The sequence below is a fragment of the Rattus norvegicus genome, chromosome 7 (genome assembly GCF_021556685.1).
Source record: "Rattus norvegicus strain SHRSP/BbbUtx chromosome 7, alternate assembly SHRSP_T2T, whole genome shotgun sequence".
Classification (NCBI taxonomy): Eukaryota; Metazoa; Chordata; class Mammalia; order Rodentia; family Muridae; genus Rattus; species Rattus norvegicus.
In genome coordinates, this window is record NC_141540.1 from 28,991,359 (window position 1) to 29,012,150 (window position 20,792).

At 49.9% G+C, this 20,792-nt stretch overlaps 1 protein-coding gene and 1 long non-coding RNA gene across 3 annotated transcripts in view; one reads left to right on the forward strand and one right to left on the reverse strand.

Annotated features, from left to right (window-relative positions):
* Nucleotides 1-1,217: 1,217 nt before the first annotated feature.
* On the reverse strand, nucleotides 1,218-3,682 carry LOC120093542 (uncharacterized). Its single transcript, XR_015625179.1, has 2 exons — nucleotides 3,034-3,682; nucleotides 1,218-2,673 (listed from the first exon to the last, which is right to left on the reverse strand). It is a non-coding gene; the product is annotated as an uncharacterized LOC120093542 (long non-coding RNA).
* A 173-nt stretch (nucleotides 3,683-3,855) lies between these two features.
* Nuak1 (NUAK family kinase 1) overlaps nucleotides 3,856-20,792 on the forward strand; it is a 72,513-nt gene continuing 55,576 nt past the window's right edge. The window contains exon 1 of one of the 2 annotated variants that reach the window (XM_087556293.1): nucleotides 3,856-4,403. Coding sequence is in view for 1 of the 2 variants with exons in the window: in NM_001106774.1 (NP_001100244.1) it covers nucleotides 4,161-4,403 (243 nt within the window). In the remaining variant the exon portion in view is untranslated. 2 annotated transcript variants of the gene reach the window in all.

Genomic DNA, 20,792 nt, shown 5'->3' on the forward strand with positions numbered 1-20,792 from the left:
GCTGGGGCTAACCTCCCAAAGATCCCACAACCTCCCAGAACCTGGGAACTGGGAACCTAGAGGTGACAGTTCATTATGGGGGATTGTGAATTCTTGGCGGACAGTCAGATTTCTTCTGCCACAGTGAAGAATGAACTCTTTTCAAACGGTTATTTCCAAGTCCGGTGTCCATTAGAAATGTCGTGATTTTAGGTAACTTGAACTTTACCTACCGATACAGACCAGTTAACAGTCCACATGAGTTGGTGAGTTAGACCGCAGGCAGCTTGGAGCCTTTGTTAGATGGGGCTGGATTCAAATCCCGACTTAAACTGTTACTGTTTGGGAACATGTAATGTAGCCAACTTTTGTTGACATTCATTTTTCTCAACAGTGAAATGGGAACCCCATTCTCTCCCTCTCTCTCTCTCTCTCTCTCTCTCTCTCTCCCTCTCTCACCCACCCACACACACACACACACAAACACACACACCCACTTTCCGAACAAAGCTCTTTCAAGAAGGGGAACAGAACACTTTCCTTCACGTTGCTTTGAGAACAGCAATATAACACAGGGCCAGCGAGAAACCTTGTGCTTACTAGAAATTGTGAGCTGGTGTGGATGCTTCTGAGTACAGATGTTACAACATCTGTCCAGGATCCAGCTCGGAGCCAGAAGCTATCAGGCGGTATGATCAAGCGGCTGATAATTCCTCAGAACTCTGGTAGGAACCTCGAGAGAAGTACAAGTAAACCGGACAGTATTAGCCACCGTCTACTGAGGATGCATTGGATACCTCAGGAATCCACAGCAACGTTGAGGAACACACACACTGCTATCACTGGACCACTGGTGGGGACACAGTTGTTCCCACCACCACTGACAGGGCAGAGCAGTGACACAAAGAGAGGAGGAAATAACCAGCAGGCAATCACGATGAATTCCGGTTCAGGATCTGAACCTAGTTTGTTTGACTCTAGAACTCAAGCTCTGATCGGAGGAGCCTGGGCTCCGCTGAGGCTGCAGTTTCCCCGGCCACCCATTTAAAGTTAGAGGAGATAGTCTCTCTGTGTAAAATAAACACATGTGGGCTCAGCCGATCAAGGCCCAGTGGTCGAAGTTTGAGGGAGAATGGTGACCTCTCAAAGTTGCCCTTTTATCTGTACGCTTGCACACATATACACACACAGAACACATACATGTAATTAAAAAACCCACACGCATAGTCACACGAATGTTTTGTGTTTCAATTATCACTATTACAGGAATTCAGACGGAGCAGGAGTTCCCAGTGCTGGGACATGACCGTGTGCCACACACTGTACTTGGGTCTCGCTTCCTTCCCACTTAAGGAGGGGGTAGGTAGCTGGGCATGAGCAGAGGGGTGACAGGTGGGGATTAAGTCTCAGTGTTGATGTTACTCAGTACAAGCTAAGAAATGTCAGCCACGTTCTAAACCCGCCCCAAACGAAAACAGAAATTACAGCAGCTACCTCTGCCAACAGAATTTGCTGTTATAAAATGGTCACCTGCATATGGTAAGTTCTGTCCATCCAACAGATAGGGACGAGGCCCCTTGCACTCAAGAGCAGCCCTGCCTGGACAGGCTATGCTGCCCTATCAAACACCTATCATCTCACTAGTTGAAGACATCAGAAGAATATTTGCTCCCATTGCTTTCCAATTCAGCCTTCCTGGGGACTTCTGTCCCCTTTCCAGGGGGTCTCAGCTTGCTCCCACTCTGCACTGCTTGTCAAGACGAGGACTGGGGACATGGTGACTTATTCTGTAGCTAAGTTCCTGAGTGGAAGACACAGGTCATGCTTGCATGGAATCTTTCAGCCTAGGCAAGTTATACAGCCAGATATGACCCTGAGGGAGGGAGCGGGGTAATCATTTCCTACCACATCCTGGGGGAGAGAAGGGACCAGAACACTTGGCAGTTTAATGACTAGTGTAGACACAATCCGTTTACCTGAAAACCAAACCAAAATTAAAACCAATTAGACCTACCAATGCATATTCTAAGAAGAGCAAATGAAACTCTTAAGAGGTTAAGTCACCCAGCCAATCCAGTTGGGGGCCGGGGACACTAACTAACTAACTAACTAACTAACTGACTGACTGACTGACTGACTGACTGACTGACTGACTAACTCAAATTAGTTGCAGGTCACTAACTTCTCTTTCAATCTACATGCACGGATGTCTACAGACTGTTTAACAGCAGTGCAGTTTCAGGAATTGGGGGTGGGGGTGGGGCGCAGGGAGTCCCTGAAAAGGCTGGTGGAACGAACAGATAGGAATAAACATGACCTTTGCGTTTTGTCTTATGTGAGTGCTTTTAAGGTAGGCAGAGACGGGCAGAGGGGTTTCAGGCATCAGTAAGACAAGTAAATAACGTTTGGAGATAAGACCACTATCAAGTCCAGAACGGAGCAGAGGAGTGAGGGCCGATAATGGGTACTGAGGTGTATTTCAGGCCACGACTCTGACAGCAGGGGCTTGGGGGGTTGGGGGAAGGGTCTCGTGCAGGCAGGCTGTTGCCTGAGTCCAGTGTAAGGTGATAAGTGGACAGGAGTGAAGACAGAAGGAATTCGGAGGGTGGGAGGAACCCGAGAGCTGCAGAAGGAAGCTCCAGTACTTGCGGGAATACACCAGACGCTCTTCCTGTCAGGTCTTCCCATCCTAGTCTGGAACAATGTAATTTATGTGAAATTACTTTGAAAAATGTCTCAAGATACCTTTATTTTTTTTCCCCCTCAACGCCTTATTTTTCCTTCCCTTCATCTTAGGAGAACCAGGGCAGCCTTGCTGGGAGGCCTTCCTGCCTGACCTTCACCTGGTGGGGTGAGATCTAGCCTTTTTAGTCAAAGGAAAATTTCCATCGCCTGAGGGGGTCAAGAGGCCAGCAAGTGGCCTCTGGTTTGGACAAGGAATAGCTCAGTAGGCCTAGGCCCTGGCTTATCCCAGCCATGGTTTGTCCGCCTCAGAAAGGGGCCTTTCTATGGTGCTGGGCAGCTCAGGGCACCCAGGTCCATCCAGGCCCTTACATCTGGTTTTTTCGGTGGTTGTCCCTGTCGGACTCCCGGACTTTACCGGGAGATGGGCGCCCTGGCGAAGGGCCGGGTTCCTCCTTCGAGCCTCCCTTCGTTCCTGACTCCGCCTTTTCCCCCCGAGAGAGCCGGGGGTCCCGAAGCATCCCTCCTGGGGACTTTCCAGGCCCTGCGGTTGCTCCAGGAGGGCGCTGCCCTGACCGTGCCGGAGCTGGGGGCTTGCAGGGCCTCTGCTGCTGGAGCGGACCGTGACTCACCGCCGGTAACCCAACACCTCTGGGCCTCCTTTCCCCGGCCTCCCCCAGCTCCCGCGGGCCTGGCGGCCTCTGCCACACCAGAACAAACATGAAGAAGGGTGGCCCGGGAGGCTGCAGCCTCTGGTCACAGAGCGTGCGCCTGGCTCTGTGCGTTGTCGCCTCTGCGGCCTCAGGGCCCCGTGAGCTTTATCCGAGGCCGATAGGCCTAAGCTAGCTGCGGAACGCCCGCAGTAGCTCCGGAGGGTGAGTGCGGGACTCTCAGGGAGGGGACAAGCGCACTGACGACCGCCCCCCTCCACCTCGACCCCACCCGGGACCTAGCGTCCCCACCCGGCGAGGACAAAGCGACTTGGCCGCCGCCCGGGCCTGCGCCGCGCCGCACAAAGAGTGAACGACGACACGCACCCCGCCCCCTCCCTGCGCGGTGGCCCAGCGCGGAGGTGGGGACACCCGGGAGCCCGCCCCGCGCTCCCCTCTCGCCCCGCCCCGTCTGCGCGTTCTCCCGGCGAGGGGGCGGGGGGCGCGGCGCCCCACATAACACTCCCCTCCAGCGCTCGGAGCCACCCTCTCCCCTCCTTCTCGCCAACACTACCGCCTCCCCCGACACCGCTGCCACCTCGCCGGACGCTCCGCAGATTGCCCCGGCCGGCCAGGGGGCGGTGCGCGGAGCGTGCGCGCCCGGGACTCCAGATGTGCAGTCGCCGCCGCCGCTAGTGCCCCGGCGGCAGCCAGAGCCAGGTCGGGTCGTCTCAGCAATGCTGCTGCGGGGGCGACCTTGAACGCACCCCGGTTTCCCTCGGCAGGGACCACCCCGAGCCCCCGTGCCGGGTCCAGCCCTCTCCAGCTCGGCTTGCCTGGCGCTTGGTCATGGAAGGGGCGGCAGTGTCCGCGGCAGGGGATGGCCCTGCTGTGGAGACGGGTTTGCCCGGCTCTCCGCGGGAGGTAGTGGCCGGGGCGACTGCTGCTCCAGTGGAACCCAGGAAGCCGCACGGGGTGAAGCGACATCACCACAAACACAACTTGAAGCATCGCTATGAGCTGCAAGAGACCCTGGGCAAAGGTACCTACGGCAAAGTCAAGAGAGCCACGGAGAGGTTTTCAGGCCGAGTGGTGAGTAAGGGAAATCCCTGGAGGGGATCGGGCTAGTTCCGTGGTGGACCAAGAGGGGGGAGACGGTCTGTGGACACCACATCACCGGGGATCTCTCCACCAAGGGGTGCCTTGGCAGGAGTCCCCTAGTCAGACTCTTCACGCTCCTTTCAGCACCCCGTGACTCAGGTGTATATCTCGGAAAACACTTGTTACATCCTGTCTGCACTTATTTTGGGGGCTTCTCCCCCTCCCCCTTTCTAATCCCAGCTAGCAAAGTAGTGATTAGGATTCACCAACATTTCGCAACTTTAGGGGTCTTCCCCAAAGACACACCTTCAGACCTTGCCCGGGAGTTCCTTATTTGTATCGTCAGCGGTGAAGCTGGACTCTCAAGCCTTGTGTCCTGTAGTTGCTCCGGACCCTCGCTTCTTTCCCATCCACCCACAGTCCCACTTCTCCGCGTCTTTTCACTGGTATGCTTGATTACCCCGATGCTGCTCTTGCTGCAAAAGACGACAGACTCTTCCTGCCTATCAAACCTAAATGGCACTACTGAATGTCTGAGGTTTTCTGACAGTTTGCATTCCGGCCTCTGGCAAGCATGACATATCCAGGGTAGGGGTGGCCATTCAGACACACAGCTGGTTTGCAGCAGGCTCCCTTGCCTTACCAGGTCCTGGCTGCAGGACCACTAAATTGTTCAAGGGGTCTGGCGAGCCCCCCTCCCCCAACAGCTGAAGTTCTGCTGGGGTGCCTCGGGGGCTCAGTATTGTCCCAACTTTGGACTGTTGTCCTTTTTCCTTCCCCCTCTGCAGATCAGGCCCTTGAAATCTACACTGCTTGTGGCTAGAGTTGGGTTCAAAGTGACTGACTTTTGCAGAAAAGAGTTTTGTGTGGCGTGTGGCAGAAATGAACATGGTTCTTTGATTTAAAGCCTATCAGATGTACTTTAATCGATTTAGGGCCAAAGTCAGAAACTGTGACGCTTCTCGTGTGCAGTTTTAGGGGTACGGTTGGGGGCGGGGGACGATGCTGTTGCTTATAAACCTAACCAGTGGCTACAGGGAAGGGCACAGCGAACTGTCAGCACATTGGTCTGATTTTATATTTGTATAGAGATGGTTCTGTGGAAACTGATTGCAGCCAGCAAGGTTTGCTCTCGTAATCTCAAATATGTGACCAGCTGTATAAACCCCCCTCCCTTTCTCAGACTTATGGTCCAGGTTGATGTGCTTTATCATTTTAAAAAAGTCTGCTATCAAGGTGTTGGAGAGAGGGATTTGTGTGTGTGTTTTTTTTTTTTTTTTTTTTTTTTTGGTTCTTTTTTTCCGGAGCTGGGGACCGAACCCAGGGCCTTGCGCTTCCTAGGTAAGCGCTCTACCACTGAGCTAAATCCCCAGCCCCGGGGTTTGTGTTCTTAATATCAAGTGCTCTGTCATACATGAATTCTATGGCAAGTTGTGGAGCAACGGCGCGCAGGTGCCCTTTGCTTTAGAGGCTGAGAATTCTCTGTGTGTGTGTGTGTGTGTGTGTGTGTGTGTGTGTGTGTGTGTGTGTGTGGTTGCAAAGGTATTCTCTGATGATGGAAGAGTCTGAGAAGCACGCTTCATTCACGTTTTCCTTCCGAGGTGATATTCCCCAGGCTGGCTGTTGAATAAGCAAAAACTTAGTGTAGCTCCTCTCCCTTATTGCCTTAATAGCGGCTGAAGAATCGCGCTGGGAAGTTGGAAAGCGGGATAATGAAAAACAGACGCAGTCTGAGGTGCAGGTTGAAGATGCAAGAATGTGAGGGGTCGAGTGCGGAGGAGGGCGGTTCTGGAATCCGTAGTGGGGACCCTCACACCTAAGCGCTCGTGAGTCCACTGACCGGGGCTTTGAGTCTTTGGGGGCATATGCTTGCCCGCTGAGCTCCATTGTGGCTTCCAGTCAGGCGTTCTTCTACATGTCTGATCCACAGGCTGGGTTAGACTAGCATTCATAGGCAGGCGCCTGCCTTCCTCTTTTGGTGGGTGTCTGGAAACATTCCGCCAGGATTTAGCCTCACGGCCACTAGGGGGCGCCGAGAGAACGACGGAGGCTCATTTCTCTTCTGCAAGACCAGTCAGCTGGTACTGTCTGGCTCAACCTCCCATTGTGCTATTAATTTCAGCAAAAACCTCTCGTTTTATTAAAAAATTATGTAAAGATTTTGGAGCTGGCAGTAGAATTCAGGCCCAGGAACTGAGAGTTACCAAACGGCTTCACTTCTCCATGGGTTTGTTTTCTACTTGAGAGCTAAGTCGAGAATGTTAGCAAGACCCTCTACTGAACGCCTTGCTTTTAACAGATAGGAACCTGAGGTCTGGGGGCGGGGCGTGGGGGCGGGAAGGGGGAAGGAGTCCTCCTGGGGCCTACACCCTCCTCTGATGAATGCACTGTTCACAGATGGCAGACAAGCTCAAGTGAAGAATGAAAATTGTCAGGTGGAAAATTCCCCACGTCTGGCTGAATAGAAGATAATAGGAGCAAGACCAAAACAAGACAGAAAACTATTGGTCAGCATTGTGCTTGCCCATTCAGCGCTTGGTGACTCAGTGTCAAGAGCAGCAAAAAAAAAAAAAAAAAAAAAAAGAAAAAATGAGATGAGTGTGACATCCTTGACTTGCGCGTTCCGTTTGAGGAGGCTCAGAAAACACTGACTTAATTCTGCCTGCTCTGTCTTTGGGTGGATGTCTGATTGATGCTTTAATCCAGCCCCTTTGAGAGCAGCTCCCAGGGGGAGCAGGGCTGCTCACCTGTTCTTGTATCCTGAATCAGGTGCTGGGTATCAGTGCAAATCAACCAGTCAGAAATGCTTGGGAAATTAGCATTCTTGCCTGAAGTAGGGGTCCTGGTCACAGAGGAGGGTCATTGTAGCTCAATAGATGGCATTACCTTCAACTCCTTGCATGGTCCACGCCTCTCCTTTTCTTCATCCCCAAACGTGGTCTTGCAGCCACAGCTTAAGCATGGAGGACAGGGACTCACAGCTGCTCAAGACAATAAGCCCAATGTTGGGACAGTCCTACGGTAAAGCTCAGAGCCCTGGCCGACATTCAAAACCGTGACCGAGCCCTTACTGGCATTGAAGCCTTAGGGAAGCTATTTATCCGTGAAGCCGTTTTCCCAGCTGGGAAAGTAAGATGCCCACCTTACCAACTTCTTGGATTTTGGGAGTTGCAGAAGTAGCCAATATCAAGTATCAAAGGGGGAAAATGAAACATTCCAGTGTTTCCTCCTGGTGGATTGTCTTTCGTATTCTCCTTTCTGATTTCATCTAGATTTTAAGGCTGTCCGAGAGACAGGTTGCACTGGGCGATTAGCCTTAGATCTTTAGGGGAGGGGGCCAAAGGAGCTACTCACTTGGCCAGGGTAATTAGATTAATTAGGGAGGGCAAGATAGTCGACCAGATTCAGATAGGATCTGAATGTGTTTCTACAGGGTTGAATTTGGGCCCCCTTTCTTGCACAACCTTTGTTTGGGTGAAATTTTGGACAGGCTGTGGGATGAACTTCTGGGTTATGGTAGGGCATGTACTTTCTGGGAGCCAATTTCTCAGACCTTTAGGGCACATAAAGCATTGCTAAAACAAACAACGCAACCAAACAACAAACTGAGCCCAAACACAGACAGCTTTGGGGGAGTTGACTAGAGTGAAAGTCACGAGTGTAAACTCTCGCCGAAAGCGACTCCCTGAGCCCAGCAATGACAAACTGCACACCTGAGAGCTGTATAGACAGGTTGGCCTACCAAACCAGGCTACATGTGGGCACAGTGGCTGAGGGGCCCTGTTAGAGCTACATTTCCAGCCCAGTTTCCAGAGCATCAGAGATCTTGGCCAATGTGTCATCCCAACCTGCCCCAGAAATTTTAAGTGACTTTTTCACACCCGAAGTCACTGAGCTTAGGTGAAGAAACCTGATTTGGGGATGCCGTTCTTTGTTTAAAGACACGGTCTTTGTTCCTCCGGGACATACAGTAGCAGCAGTGAAGCCTACCTGAAAATAGTGAATGAATTCTGTTAGGTGGTGGGACTGAGATTTCAGACTGTCCGCCACACACGTTCACCATGTTCAGTGTGGGGCCAGGTGTGAGAAGGAGCTTCCTGTCTGCCAGAAGAGACAGAGGAAACTGAGCCTAGGCCAGGCATCCCATCCCCGGGAGGCCGTCAGCATTTCAGGGGATGAGCAAACTCAATGGAGCTTAGTTCATTAAAATGAGTTGATCCCAGGCAGAATCGTTCGTTCCTGCTGGTGCATCCAGGAGAGAGAGAGAGAGAGAGAGAGAGAGAGAGAGAGAGAGAGAGAGAGAGAGAATGTGTGTGTGTATGTAAGAATGTGTGTGTATGTGCGTGTATGAGAAAGAGAGATTATAAAAGTATATGTGTGCACATATGTGTGTGTGACAAGAGTGTTTGTGTGTGAGAGAGATTATGAACATGTATGTGTGCATATATGTGTGTGTGACAGAGTGTGTGTGTGTGTGTGTGTGAGAGAGAGAGAGAGAGAGGATAATTGGTAAGAATGTGTGAGAGAAAGAGAATATGTAAGAGAGAATTTGTAAAAGTGTGTTTGAGAGTCTGTGTAAGAGAATATGACAGTATGTGTGCGCACGCAGGTGTAAGAGAATGTGTAAGAAAGAGGTGTGTATGTCTCCCTGTGTGTCTCTTGGTGTGAATGTGTATGTCTCCGTGTGTCTCTCGGTGTGAGAGTGTGTATGAGAGGGAGAGAAGTTATGTAAGTGTGTGCATGCGTGCGCGCGCGCGCGCGCGCGCGCGCGCGTGTGTGTGTGTGTGTGTTTTGTCCATATGTCTGTGTGTACAGTGTATATGTGGCTTTGCATGTTCATCTGGATGAAGCTGGGGAGACTGGAGGAAACCCCTGTCATTTCTTTTTTTTTTTTTCAGTTACTACTGTACTTTATTGTGTTCAACCAAATCACCATGTTACAAAAATAGCAAGCTGCCATAATAAAAAATAAGGCTCCTCTATCCAGCACCAGATAGCATCATTTTACTTTCAAGCCTAGAAATTGCACACTTGTATATAAACCAACCGAAGATGAGGATTGAGAGTTCATCTTGGTGGATTTTTCCTTTGATGAATATGAAGTGTCCTTCCTTATCTTTTTTGATGACTTTTAATTGAAAATTGATTTTATTTGATATTAGAATGGCTACTCCAGCTTGCTTCTTCTGACCATTTGCTTGGAAAGTTGTTTTCCAGCCTTTCACTCTGAGGTAGTGTCTGTCTTTGTCTCTGAGGTGTGTTTCCTGTAGACAGCAGAATGCAGGGTCCTCATTGCGTATCTAGTTTGTTAATCTGTGTCTTTTTATTGGGGAGTTGAGGCCATTGATGTTGAGAGATATTAAGGAATAGTGATTATTGCTTCCTGTTATATTTATATTTGGATGTGAGGTTATGTTTGTGTGCTTTTCTTCTCTTTGTTTTGTTGCCAAGATGATTAGTTTCTTGCTTCTTCTAGGGTATAGCTTGCCTCCTTATGTTGGGCTTTACCCTTTATGATCCTTGGTAGTGCTGGATTTGTAGAAAGATATTGTGTAAATTTGGTTTTGTCATGGAATATCTTGGTTTCTCCATCTATGTTAATTGAGAGTTTTGCAGGATACAGTAACCTGGGCTGGCATTTGTGTTCTCTTAGGGTCTGTATGACATCTGTCCAGGATCTTCTGGCCTTCATAGTTTCTGGCGAAAAGTCTGGTGTGATTCTGATAGGTCTGCCTTTATATGTTACTTGACCTTTTTCCCTTACTGCTTTTAATATTCTTTCTTTATTTTGTGCGTTTGGTGTTTTGACTATTATGTGACGGGAGGTGTTTCTTTTCTGGTCCAATCTATTTGGAGTTCTGTAGGCTTCTTGTATGCCTATGGGTATCTCTTTTTTTAGGTTAGGGAAGTTTTCTTCTATGATTTTGTTGAAGATATTTACTGGTCCTTTGAGCTGGGAGTCTTCACTCTCTTCTATACCTATTATCCTTAGGTTTGATCTTCTCATTGAGTCCTGGATTTCCTGTATGTTTTGGACCAGTAGCTTTTTCTGCTTTACATTATCTTTGACAGTTGAGTCAATGATTTCTATGGAATCTTCTGCTCCCGAGATTCTCTCTTCCATCTCTTGTATTCTGTTGGTGAAGCTTGTATCTACAGCTCCTTGTCTTTTCTTTTGATTTTCTATGTCCAGGGTTGTTTCCATGTGTTCTTTCTTGATTGCTTCTATTTCCATTTTTAATTCCTTCAACTGTTTGATTGTGTTTTCCTGGAATTCTTTCAGGGATTTTTGCGATTCCTCTCTGTAGGCTTCTACTTGTTCTCTAAGGGAGTTCTTTATGTCTTTCTTGAAGTCCTCCAGCATCATGATCAAATATGATTTTGAAACTAGATCTTGCTTTTCTGGTGTGTTTGGATATTCCGTGTTTGCTTTGGTGGGAGAATTGGGCTCCGATGATGCCATGTAGTCTTGGTTTCTGTTGCTTGGGTTCCTGCGCTTGCCTCTCGCCATCAGATTATCTCTAGTGTTACTTTGTTCTGCTATTTCTGACCGTGGCTAGACTGTCCTATAAGCCTGTGTGTCAGGAGTGCTGTAGACCTGTTTTCCTGTTTTCTTTCAGCCAGTTATGGGGACAGAGTGTTCTGCTTTGGGGCGTGTAGTTTTTCCTCTCTACAGGTCTTCAGCTGTTCCTGTGGGCCTGTGTCTTGAGTTCACCAGGCAGGTTTCCTGCAGGGGAAAAGTTGGTCCCACCTGTGGTTCCAAGGCTCAAGTCTGCTCGCGGGGCACTGCCCAAGTCCTCTCTGCGGCGGCAGCAACCGGGAAGATCTGCGCTGCTCTTTCCGGGAGCCTCCGCGCACCTGGGCTCCAGCTGACGCTTGGTGTTCTCCTCTGGCGTCCGGATGTGCACAGAGTGCAGCCTCCTCTGGTCTCCCAGGCGTGTCTGCCTCTCTGAAGGTTCAGCTCTCCCTCCCCCCCCTGTCATTTCTTTGATGCTAGTCATGTTGTTGTCTGAGGGTACTTCTCACTGGCCTGGAGCTGGCAGACTGGTAGACTGACTGGCCAGCCCCAGAGTCTTCCCTGATGTCTACCTCTCTAGTGCTGTAATCACAAGAGTGTGTCCAACCTGGGGATCAAACTCAGGTCCTCCTATCTGCACAGGTAGTGTGGATCAACCGAGCTACCTCCCAGATGCCACCAGCTGGTGTTTGTGAAACCACGGGGTGTGTCGTACTGAGCCTAGAACTTTAGAGACATGTTCCCTAGTTTGACCCTCACCTCTTGGAGAAAATAACGGATCAGTCAGTGAAGAGTTGAGAGTCACAGCTGGACAGCATCTCCTAAGCCTGTCTATTGGGAAACTGCTGGAGACATCAGCAGTCTTCTTTATGTCACACAGCTGGGGACTCAGGACATTCCTCTTTGCCAGATCTGCTGTGGGCTGACTCTTTTATGAGGCGGGATCTCACTGTAGTTCAGGAAGTGAATGCAGAGGCAGGGCTGTGACAGCTGTCTTCTAGGATGTCCCCAAAGGCAGAGTCACAGAGCAAAGGACTATCATGAAAGGGTAGAGATAATAAGTTAGCACCCGTGACCTCAGAAAGCACTGGAATTTGTTGGCAACAGAAGGCGAGGCTGGTAAGGAGTGAAGGGAAGCAGAATGTCTGCAGACAGGCAGACCCGCCCTGCACAGGTCCCTCACTGAAGTACTTAGCTGGTATATGCTACCAGCTCAGAGGAGGGAAAGCCAAGTGCTGCCGAAGCCGTCCCTGGATTTGGGTTTCAGGAGCCTGGGACCCGGGAGCGTCCCAGGGTCAGGTGGGCAGATGGCGTGCTGTGGAATGCGAGGTTTATTCTGGAGTGAAGCGGGATGCGCGATTGGTCAGGTAGTTGGGGCAATGAGAATTGATAATCGTAGCAGTTAGTACTTCTGTATACTGGGGGGTGCCAGGTATGTACCGACCGATGAACTCCCCCTACACATCTTACCACCCCATTTAATGGAAGGAGGAGACGAGGCCTAGTGAGGTTATCCAACTTCAGCAGTGAGAGCAGTGTTTGTACCCAGACACCTTGGCCAGTAGCTCTTTTGGAAGTAAGCTGATACAGGTCACAGAAGGATTGCATGCCTGGAGACCTGGGGTGTTGGGGTGTTAGCACGGAGCAGAGAGAATTTCAGGAGAGTTTGGCATTGAGGAGATAAGAATTGGAAACATCTTGGGAGAGAGATGGGCCCAACCATGATGAGGTGCTGCTTCTTGGACGCCTCACCTGGACACTGCACTGCATTCTTTGTGCCCCAAATAGCCCCGTTTCTGAATACCAGGCTCGGAGAGGGGGGGTGTTTCAGTGGGTAAACAAGTTCACTTTCTTAGCTTGTAGGGAAAAGAACATCAACGTTGTGCCAGGATTTCTTGCCAGGATGTGGCAAGAAATACGCAGTCCAGTCAAGGTTTCTTGTCTGTGTTACACCCGACTAACTGCCTTGAACCTGTCTCACACTGCCGCCCACCAGAGAGGCCTCGCTGAGAGCCAAGCTCGAAGGAGCGCCCCACCCCCCCACCAAGACTTATGGGATGGAACAAGGAATACCAGAGAGGTGTAGGACTGAGGCTTATCTCCCCTGACCCCAAGGAACGTTTGCATTAGTTGGCAAGGAGTCACAAGACTGGAGATGAATGGTTGAGCAGAGAAGTCTGCAAAGACAGGCAGACCCCTCCCGCAAATTCCTTTGCTGTTACATTTGCTCCCGCATTCGTCAGGGAGAGACGTATATCCAGGGCTTTGTCGGGTTCCTGGCTGCGGCTTCCTGTCCTCAGCGGCTCCAGAGTCAGACAGCCGAGCTCTCATTCGTCTTCCCCACATGAAAGTCTCGGAGCATCTGCAAGTTATGATTTGTGAAGTATGTGCTTTAAAGCGGAATGCATTTATCACCGCGCGGGTCCAGACGACACTGGCAAGTGCAGCATCGAGAAGACCTGAGGCCCCAGGAGAGGAGGGGCCGGGCCAGATGACCCACCCGTGAGTGGAGTCTGGCTGAATTGATAAAATTCCCTGGAAACAGCCCAGGAGCAGCCAGATGTTGGCTTCACGGCGAGATTCCTCAGTAAACTTTTGACTGTGTGTAAAAACTAGGGCTGGGCGATTTCACTCCCAGGTCTGCCCAGGAGAAACATAAACACATGTCCGCATAAAGCGTGTCCACAAAGGGTTGGGACAGCATCATCCCTACGCTGCCCTAAGTGGAAGGCACACAAAAGGTCCCCACCCCATGAATGGGTGCATACAATGTGGCACCTTCACTTTACATAGGATAGTCTCGTGATCTCTTGAGTAATCCCACCTACTGAGTATTTGTGGAATTCAGCAATGAAAAGAAACAAAGGGCTTCATGCTGCAGTGTGGAGCAGCTGCGGACACACTGTGCTAAGTGAAAGAAGCCAGTTGAGGAAGCCCACCATGCAACACATGACCCTATGTCTGTGAAATCTCCAAAGTGAGCCAGTCCACAGGGACGGAAAGATTAGGGACTGTCAGGGCCGGTGGGCCTGTCAGGGAAAGGAGAGTAGCCATTAGCAGGCATGTTTATTGGGGGGGGGGTTATGAAGATATTTTACAATGGTAATGATAATTGCACAAACTTTGAGAATAGACAAAAAAAAAAAGCCCCGAATTGTGTACTTTAAAATGAGGGAATTGAAGGATGTGTGGGTTGCGTTTCAAGAAAACTGCTGTTCGGAAAACATGGGACTTTGGGGTAGGGGTGGTGATGACTGGGGAAGGCCATATCTGTCAGTTGTCTGAGACGTCAAACCTGCAAGACTCTCATTTTATCTAAAAAGTGGACGGTGGCATCCTGCTTGCCTTGGGACACATACACACACACACACCACACAGGCACACACATACATATATACACACAATACACATACATATAGGCACATACACATATACATATATACACACATACATATATACATATACATATAGACACACATACACACATACACATACAATACATATACATATACCTATATGCACATACACATACACACACATACACACATATACACATATACCCACATACACACACATATATACACAGACACACATATATGCGCACATACATGCATACATATACTATACACATACACACATACACACCCACATACACATACACATAGATACACACATACACACATACACACACACACACACACACACACACACACACACACATCTTGGAGCCAGACTGTCTGATCCTTTTCCCCCATATCTCACCTCAGTCCTAGACAGCAAGGTGACCTTGGTACTTACTCTACTCTGCTTCTCTCTTACTCAGCAGGACCTCAGGATGGGTCTTATCTGATGGCATTTTCAGAGGATTCAGTGAGATGATGCAGCTAAGCCTACTACTGTGTGGCACCGTGACGGTGCCATCCACACCTCCAGGGTAGTGTCATTCTAAGAGACACCTTCTATTCATTTGCCTGGCACCCTGCGCCTGCAGGGCATGCACATCCCTGCATGGAGAACCCAGGAAGCAGTTGTAGCTGATCCAGCCTGATTGCTTCCCTGCCCTGGCTGATGTGGAACTCATGGGCCTTTCTTCCTTCCCTTAACAGTCATTGCCTGGAGTGTTTCAGCTGTACTGAAAGTGGGTCCTACCAATGCTGTGGGGATATTGTGGTTAACTCGTGCCACCGAGATACCTAGCATTTACCTAGAATTCAGAGTATGTAAAGTAATTTATCTGCGATCACCAGAGACGCCCATTAAGGGGTTGAGTAGGAAATCCCAGCCATGCGGTAGACAGACCTAGGTCCACACCCGGCCTTCTTCTCAGTAGCTGCAGGCTCCTGGGAGAGCTGCACGTTGCTTGGTTATCGAAAGCACCTCCCAGTATCTTATTGTTTAGAATCAACATCATGGGTGGGACTTGGAAGCTTGCCTTTTAGGACCTGGGGCAAGGTAGGTTACCAGTAAGGTCTGGGTTGAAGCTTTGTATTGAAAACGGGTTGAACTGGGTGTGGTGGTGCACATCCCTGATCCCGAGGCTTGAGACAGCAGGGTCTTGAAACTGTTATTACCTGGGAGCGGCTGTTGTGGAAAACCCAAAGGCTTTGGCTTGGCCGCTGACTCTCTCTGTCAAAATCCTTCCTGGGTTCCCGGGACTCAGGAACCACTCGCTGTGGCCATTGAGATTCCTTCCCTGTTCCTCTGCCCCAGCTCAGCGTTTGTAGGTTGGACGTTGGTATGGAGAGAGCCTCTTGTTCATCATCTACCAGGGCAGAGGCAGGATGCTGTCTAACCAATGGCATATGTGCGGTAGGCATCCTGCGAGAATGAATGAACGAAGAACTGCAGGAGTCTTGTATCAACAGTCCTGAGAAGGGACAGTCTGGGAAGGCCAGAGGCAGCAGGAGGTTCCCCTGGGGCCTCATCACCCTCCTCTTGCCACCATGCACAGAGTGGACCCTTCAGGACGGCAGCATGGCCCTGCATTCTGCTTCTGTGCGGCTGGAGAGAGGAGGCTGAATTGTCTACAGCATTCTTCCATTTTCTCCGTTATTCACTCCTTGCGAGCTCTGCACGCCCCTTGTCTGGGTGGCTCCTGCAGCTGCCAGGCTTCCTCTGGAGGTCACAGCCTTCTGCCGCCCCAGCCCATCTGAGGAGCTCCACTCATCAGCTCCGTGGAGCGTGCGGGCTTTAGGTGTAGAAGTCATCTTTGAGGGGTTGGGGATTTAGCTCAGTGGTAGAGCGCTTGCCTAGCAAGCACAAGGCCCTGGGTTCGGTCCCCAGCTCCGGAAAAAAAAAAAACCAAAAAAAAAAAACCAAAAAAAACAAAAGAAGTCATCTTTGAGGTTTCCAAAACGCTCTCCCCGGCTTGTAAACCAAGCACTTGGAGAGCTCTAAACTGACTGGATTGTGGTTGGTTAGTGGGTGTCTGGGAAAAAATACCATCATGGCCAGCCTTTCGGCTCTAGAGAAGAATCCCACTCCATTTACTTTAAAAATTTATTTATTTATTTTGTATTTGAGTACGCTGTAGCTGTCTTCAGACACACCAGAAGGGGGCATCAGATCCCATTAACAGATGCTTGTGAGCCACCATGTGGTTGCTGGGATTTGAACTCAGGACCTCTGGAAGAGCAGTCAGTGCTCTTAACCACTGAGCCACCTCTCCAGCCCTCCATTTACTTTAGTTAGTGATGTTGAGACTCCTATCAGGAAGGCATTGAGAAGAGGCCGTGGGAGATTTTATTGGCTCCTTTTGTGAGGGGGCGGAGTTGGGACTCAGTGGTTCAACTTCTATTCTTTTGGATGGCAATTTAGAAAAGGACCTAATACTTTCAATGGTCCTCTTTCCCAACCTGCCTGTGCCCAGGGTCTGACCAACAGTGTGGCTCAAGGGCTACAGGGACCTTTAAAAATGGTTTTTTAAAGATTAAAAACATATATGTGTGTATATGGAGGGCTTGCATGCATGCCTGTATGCTACCTGTGTGCAGTACCAGCAGAAGCCAAAAGAGGGCGCCGAATCCCCCTGGAGCTCGAGTTATTGATGATTGTGAGCCTTCCTGTGGGTGATGGGAACTAAACCCGGGTCTTCTGGAAGAGCAGCCCGTGCGCTTAACGGCTGAGCCGCTGCCGCATCTCCCACTCAGGCCTCTGACTGCAGAGGCTAGACTGTGTTCCTGCTGGATGCCATTGGGAACCCAGTCTGCTCAGATGGTGGCAGGGAGGCCGATGATCTCATTGTCATAAGAAGCGCACTTGGTAACCTGTAGAGAGTCTGGATACGCTTTCTTTGCCTGTGAAGTAGAAACAGCCATGCAAGTTAAGGAGATGAGTGTAGAGCTCTGAGGGAAATCTGTACCCCTTAGAGTGTGGCTGTTTTTGAGGGGGGTATGGAATGCTCTCAGGGAATGTAAGATAAGGTCCCAGCTGCCTCCACACCTTTGGCAGCCAGCATACAATTTAGTGCACACAGTAGGTGCCCTAATAGCGCCTTTGCTTCACCTGCAAATGGAAGGGCAGAGACAGAATGACTTTGGCTTTCTTAGTAGGTCTACGCCGAGATCATGCCCTCCACCTCCCCTCAGTGTGATGACATGTCCGTAGTGGGACGCACCGCCTCTGTTGACATAGAATTAGCGACAGGACATCTGCTGAGAATGATGCCCAGCTCTTAAGTGTGGACTGGGACTAGGTGGGGTTCACCGGGGCTGTGCTCACATTCTGCCAAGGAGCCAGGAAAAAATGTCACTGTTGTTTATATTCTTCGAGCCCAGAGGGTCTTTGGTTTGAGCTGAGTGAGACTGGAAGCTGTGGCAATCTTGCCTTTGAGTTTGGATATGTGGACGCCCTGGTGGTCCCCTTCAGCTTTAGCGAGTGATTTGGGGTGGGGAACATCAGTGTTCCGTCCTCGGTTGCTGGTGGCAAATAGGTGAGATTACCCAGGGCTGAGGGAGCGATCTCCGAGACAAGGATGCCTTCTGGTCATCTTGAAGACTTCACCAATAGGTTTTCTACTAGTTCACCCTGAGGGGTGAACGGGTGGCAGTCGTTCCTTACATTTGTCCTTCCTCAGGCCCCGTGCTCAGTACCTGAGTGACATTACCACACTGTCAGAGAGATGTGGCCACAGAGGGAGCCGGAACCCAGGGCCACACCAGTTATCACTCGGCTGTGAGGGCAAGAATTCCACCCACGTCCACCTGAGCCCTAAACGGCGAACTTCGCTGCTTTCCCAAGGAGTAGGAATGTCTCTGTCATTTTTTTTTCTCGTGTCAAGTCCCTCTCAGACAACAGGTTAGAGATGTTTCTTCAAATGTTTGTTGAGCCCTTTTGTGTGCTAGGCCCCGATACTGGACGCTGGGAAGGAGCAAGTGGGGAGCAAGCTAGGCCCAAAGAAGCTCTCCGAATCTCCTGATTCTAGAATGTGCGTCTAACCCTTGCTGTCTCTAGATCCGTATCTTTACGCTCCATCCCAATCTCTCCTTGCTGGTCTGTTTAAGAGGACTGATTCTCTGCCCTGACCCCTTTCATCCAATCTCTCAGGACCTCACCACTGCCTGTGAGATATCCATCGTACTCCCTTGGCTTCCTCCGAGCGCAGTGTTAGTGGACGGAGGTGCTAGCAAACCAGAAGCTTGCAGAGGGCCTCTACACGGGCAGCACTTCCTAACAGACTCAGAAGTACATAAACCGTCTTCACCTAGCCAGTCGTGGGCAGAAGGGGCTAAGAGACCTTTGTCTGGGGAGTTCTGAGTGCAGCACATGGATGCCTTCGCCCTAGGTGAAGCATTCGCCCTGGGCGGGCAGAGCCACACTCCACACACACTCTGTCTTCAGAACAGGGAGCGTTTCAGGAGAATCCAGCGGGGCACTCACAAGCTGGTGGCGGGAATTCTGGAGAGACAGGGACTAAATGGAAATCAATATCACTGGGTGATAGCCACTTTTCTTGGATGTGTAGCCTGGTCCAGGGCAGAGGGAAGATTCTGGTGTCAAGAAGCCTTGAGTGACAAGCCTGTGTCACACACACACAAACTGCATTTCCCTTCAGTCCTTAAATTTTATTTCCTTACTTCCTTTCTCCTTGCCCCCTCCCTCCTTTCTCCTCTTTTTTTTTTATGTGTATGACAGGAGGAGGTTACTGGATTTGGGACCCAGAGCCATGGGCAGGCTAGACTAGAGCTTCTCCACCTCTGAGCAACATCCCCAGCCCGTGGCTTATTTCGACCTTGCTTTCTTGTCTTTGAATCTGTGTGATTGTCACGGTCCTCTTGCAGTCAGGGTTGCAAGAGACTCGGAGGGAGGGACCGATGATGAATGACTCTCCCCAAATCGGAGCTGGAATTCTCAGGTGAGGCCATCACGAGTTAGGGAGTCACGGTCTCTATTTGTGAAGGACGGGTGAGGTCAGGCCCTGCCCCAGCTACAGTGGTACGGTGACTTTGAGATGGATGAAACCAGCCTTTATCACTGGCCAAATGCTGTGGGGCTTTTAGCCTGCTCACATATCACATCAAAGCAGCAGGAGCCAGAGTCCCCTCTGCTCATCCTCCTCCAGCATGAGACACACTCCTCTGCACAGAGCCTCTCACCAGCCTTCTTTTCTAACGCATCCCATGTGGCCGAGAAGTATGGGCAACCCACCTGTGTGGGTTATTGCAGGATCTGTTTTGCTAGTGAAATCTCAAAGCCAGGCCTGATTATAATCCAAGCTATTTGGGAGATCCAGGCCGGAGGACTGTAAATCCAAGGCCTACCTGGGCTACTCAGTGCTACTCTGGCTCAGAGCAAAAGGTACAGGAAAAGGCTGGGGCTGTAGCTGGGTGGTAGACCACTGGCTTAGCAGTTGCAAATCCCAGAGTTCAATGCCTGGCACTGGGAAGAATAAATCCCAGGATGTGAATGTTCTGGAACTAAGTGAAACCAAAGAAGAAAAACATGAAGCTGTTCAAGCCCCCATTTTTCCAGACAAAACACTGTTTTTTTTTAAAGGTTTTAAAAGTTACTTTTATTTATTTTGAAAACTCCTGTTTTTATCAATGGAAGTGCAGCAGCCACTGCTGGCTAAAGAAGGAGTGGGTCCGGCCTTTTTTGCTGCCTTATCTGGTGACGCCATTTGCAAACCACAAACAGAGCAAACCAAAAAAAAAAAAAAAAAACAAAAAACAAAAAAAACAAAAAACAAAAAAACAAAAAAACAAAAACAAAAAAAAAACAAAAACCAAAAAACCCCCAAACAAACAAAAAAAAAACCAAAAAAACAAAAAAAAAAACAAAAACAAACAATAAAAAACAAAACAAAACAAAACAGACCCTCCCTCCTGCCCCCCCTTGCTTCAAGTAGAAAAAGCAATTGCTTCTTAAAACAGCTCACGAAGGAAAAAAAATTATAATAAATATTTAGCATTTCTCTGGTCGCAGCAGTCTGACATTCCTTCCAGCCCCACAATGAACTCTAATTTGATGAGATGTTTGGATCAGCCACCAATATACTGGAGGAATTTAAAGAGTCTTGTATTTGTGCTTAGGCTTAATACAAAGAAAACTCATAAAATCTGCCCAGTATCCTGGCCCCAGTGAGATGTGGTCCCCAAGGACCCAGTGGCCATCAGTAGGGTCATCAGTAGAATGACAGGGGAGAAAGAGATCTCCGTCAGCTTTGGCTAGCAGTGAGGTGTTCTTGGCTTCCGTCCCTGGGGCTTGGCTGGGCTGCTTACCACTTCCAAGTGATCACGAGCTGTAGAAACTGCAGCCGGAGCACAGTGCCTCGCACCTGACTCTGCCAGCGAGCGTCAGGGCATCCCGGAAGTGGGTGAGAGGCATTCGATAGCACCCGGTGTGCTGTCTTCCCTTTGCCCACG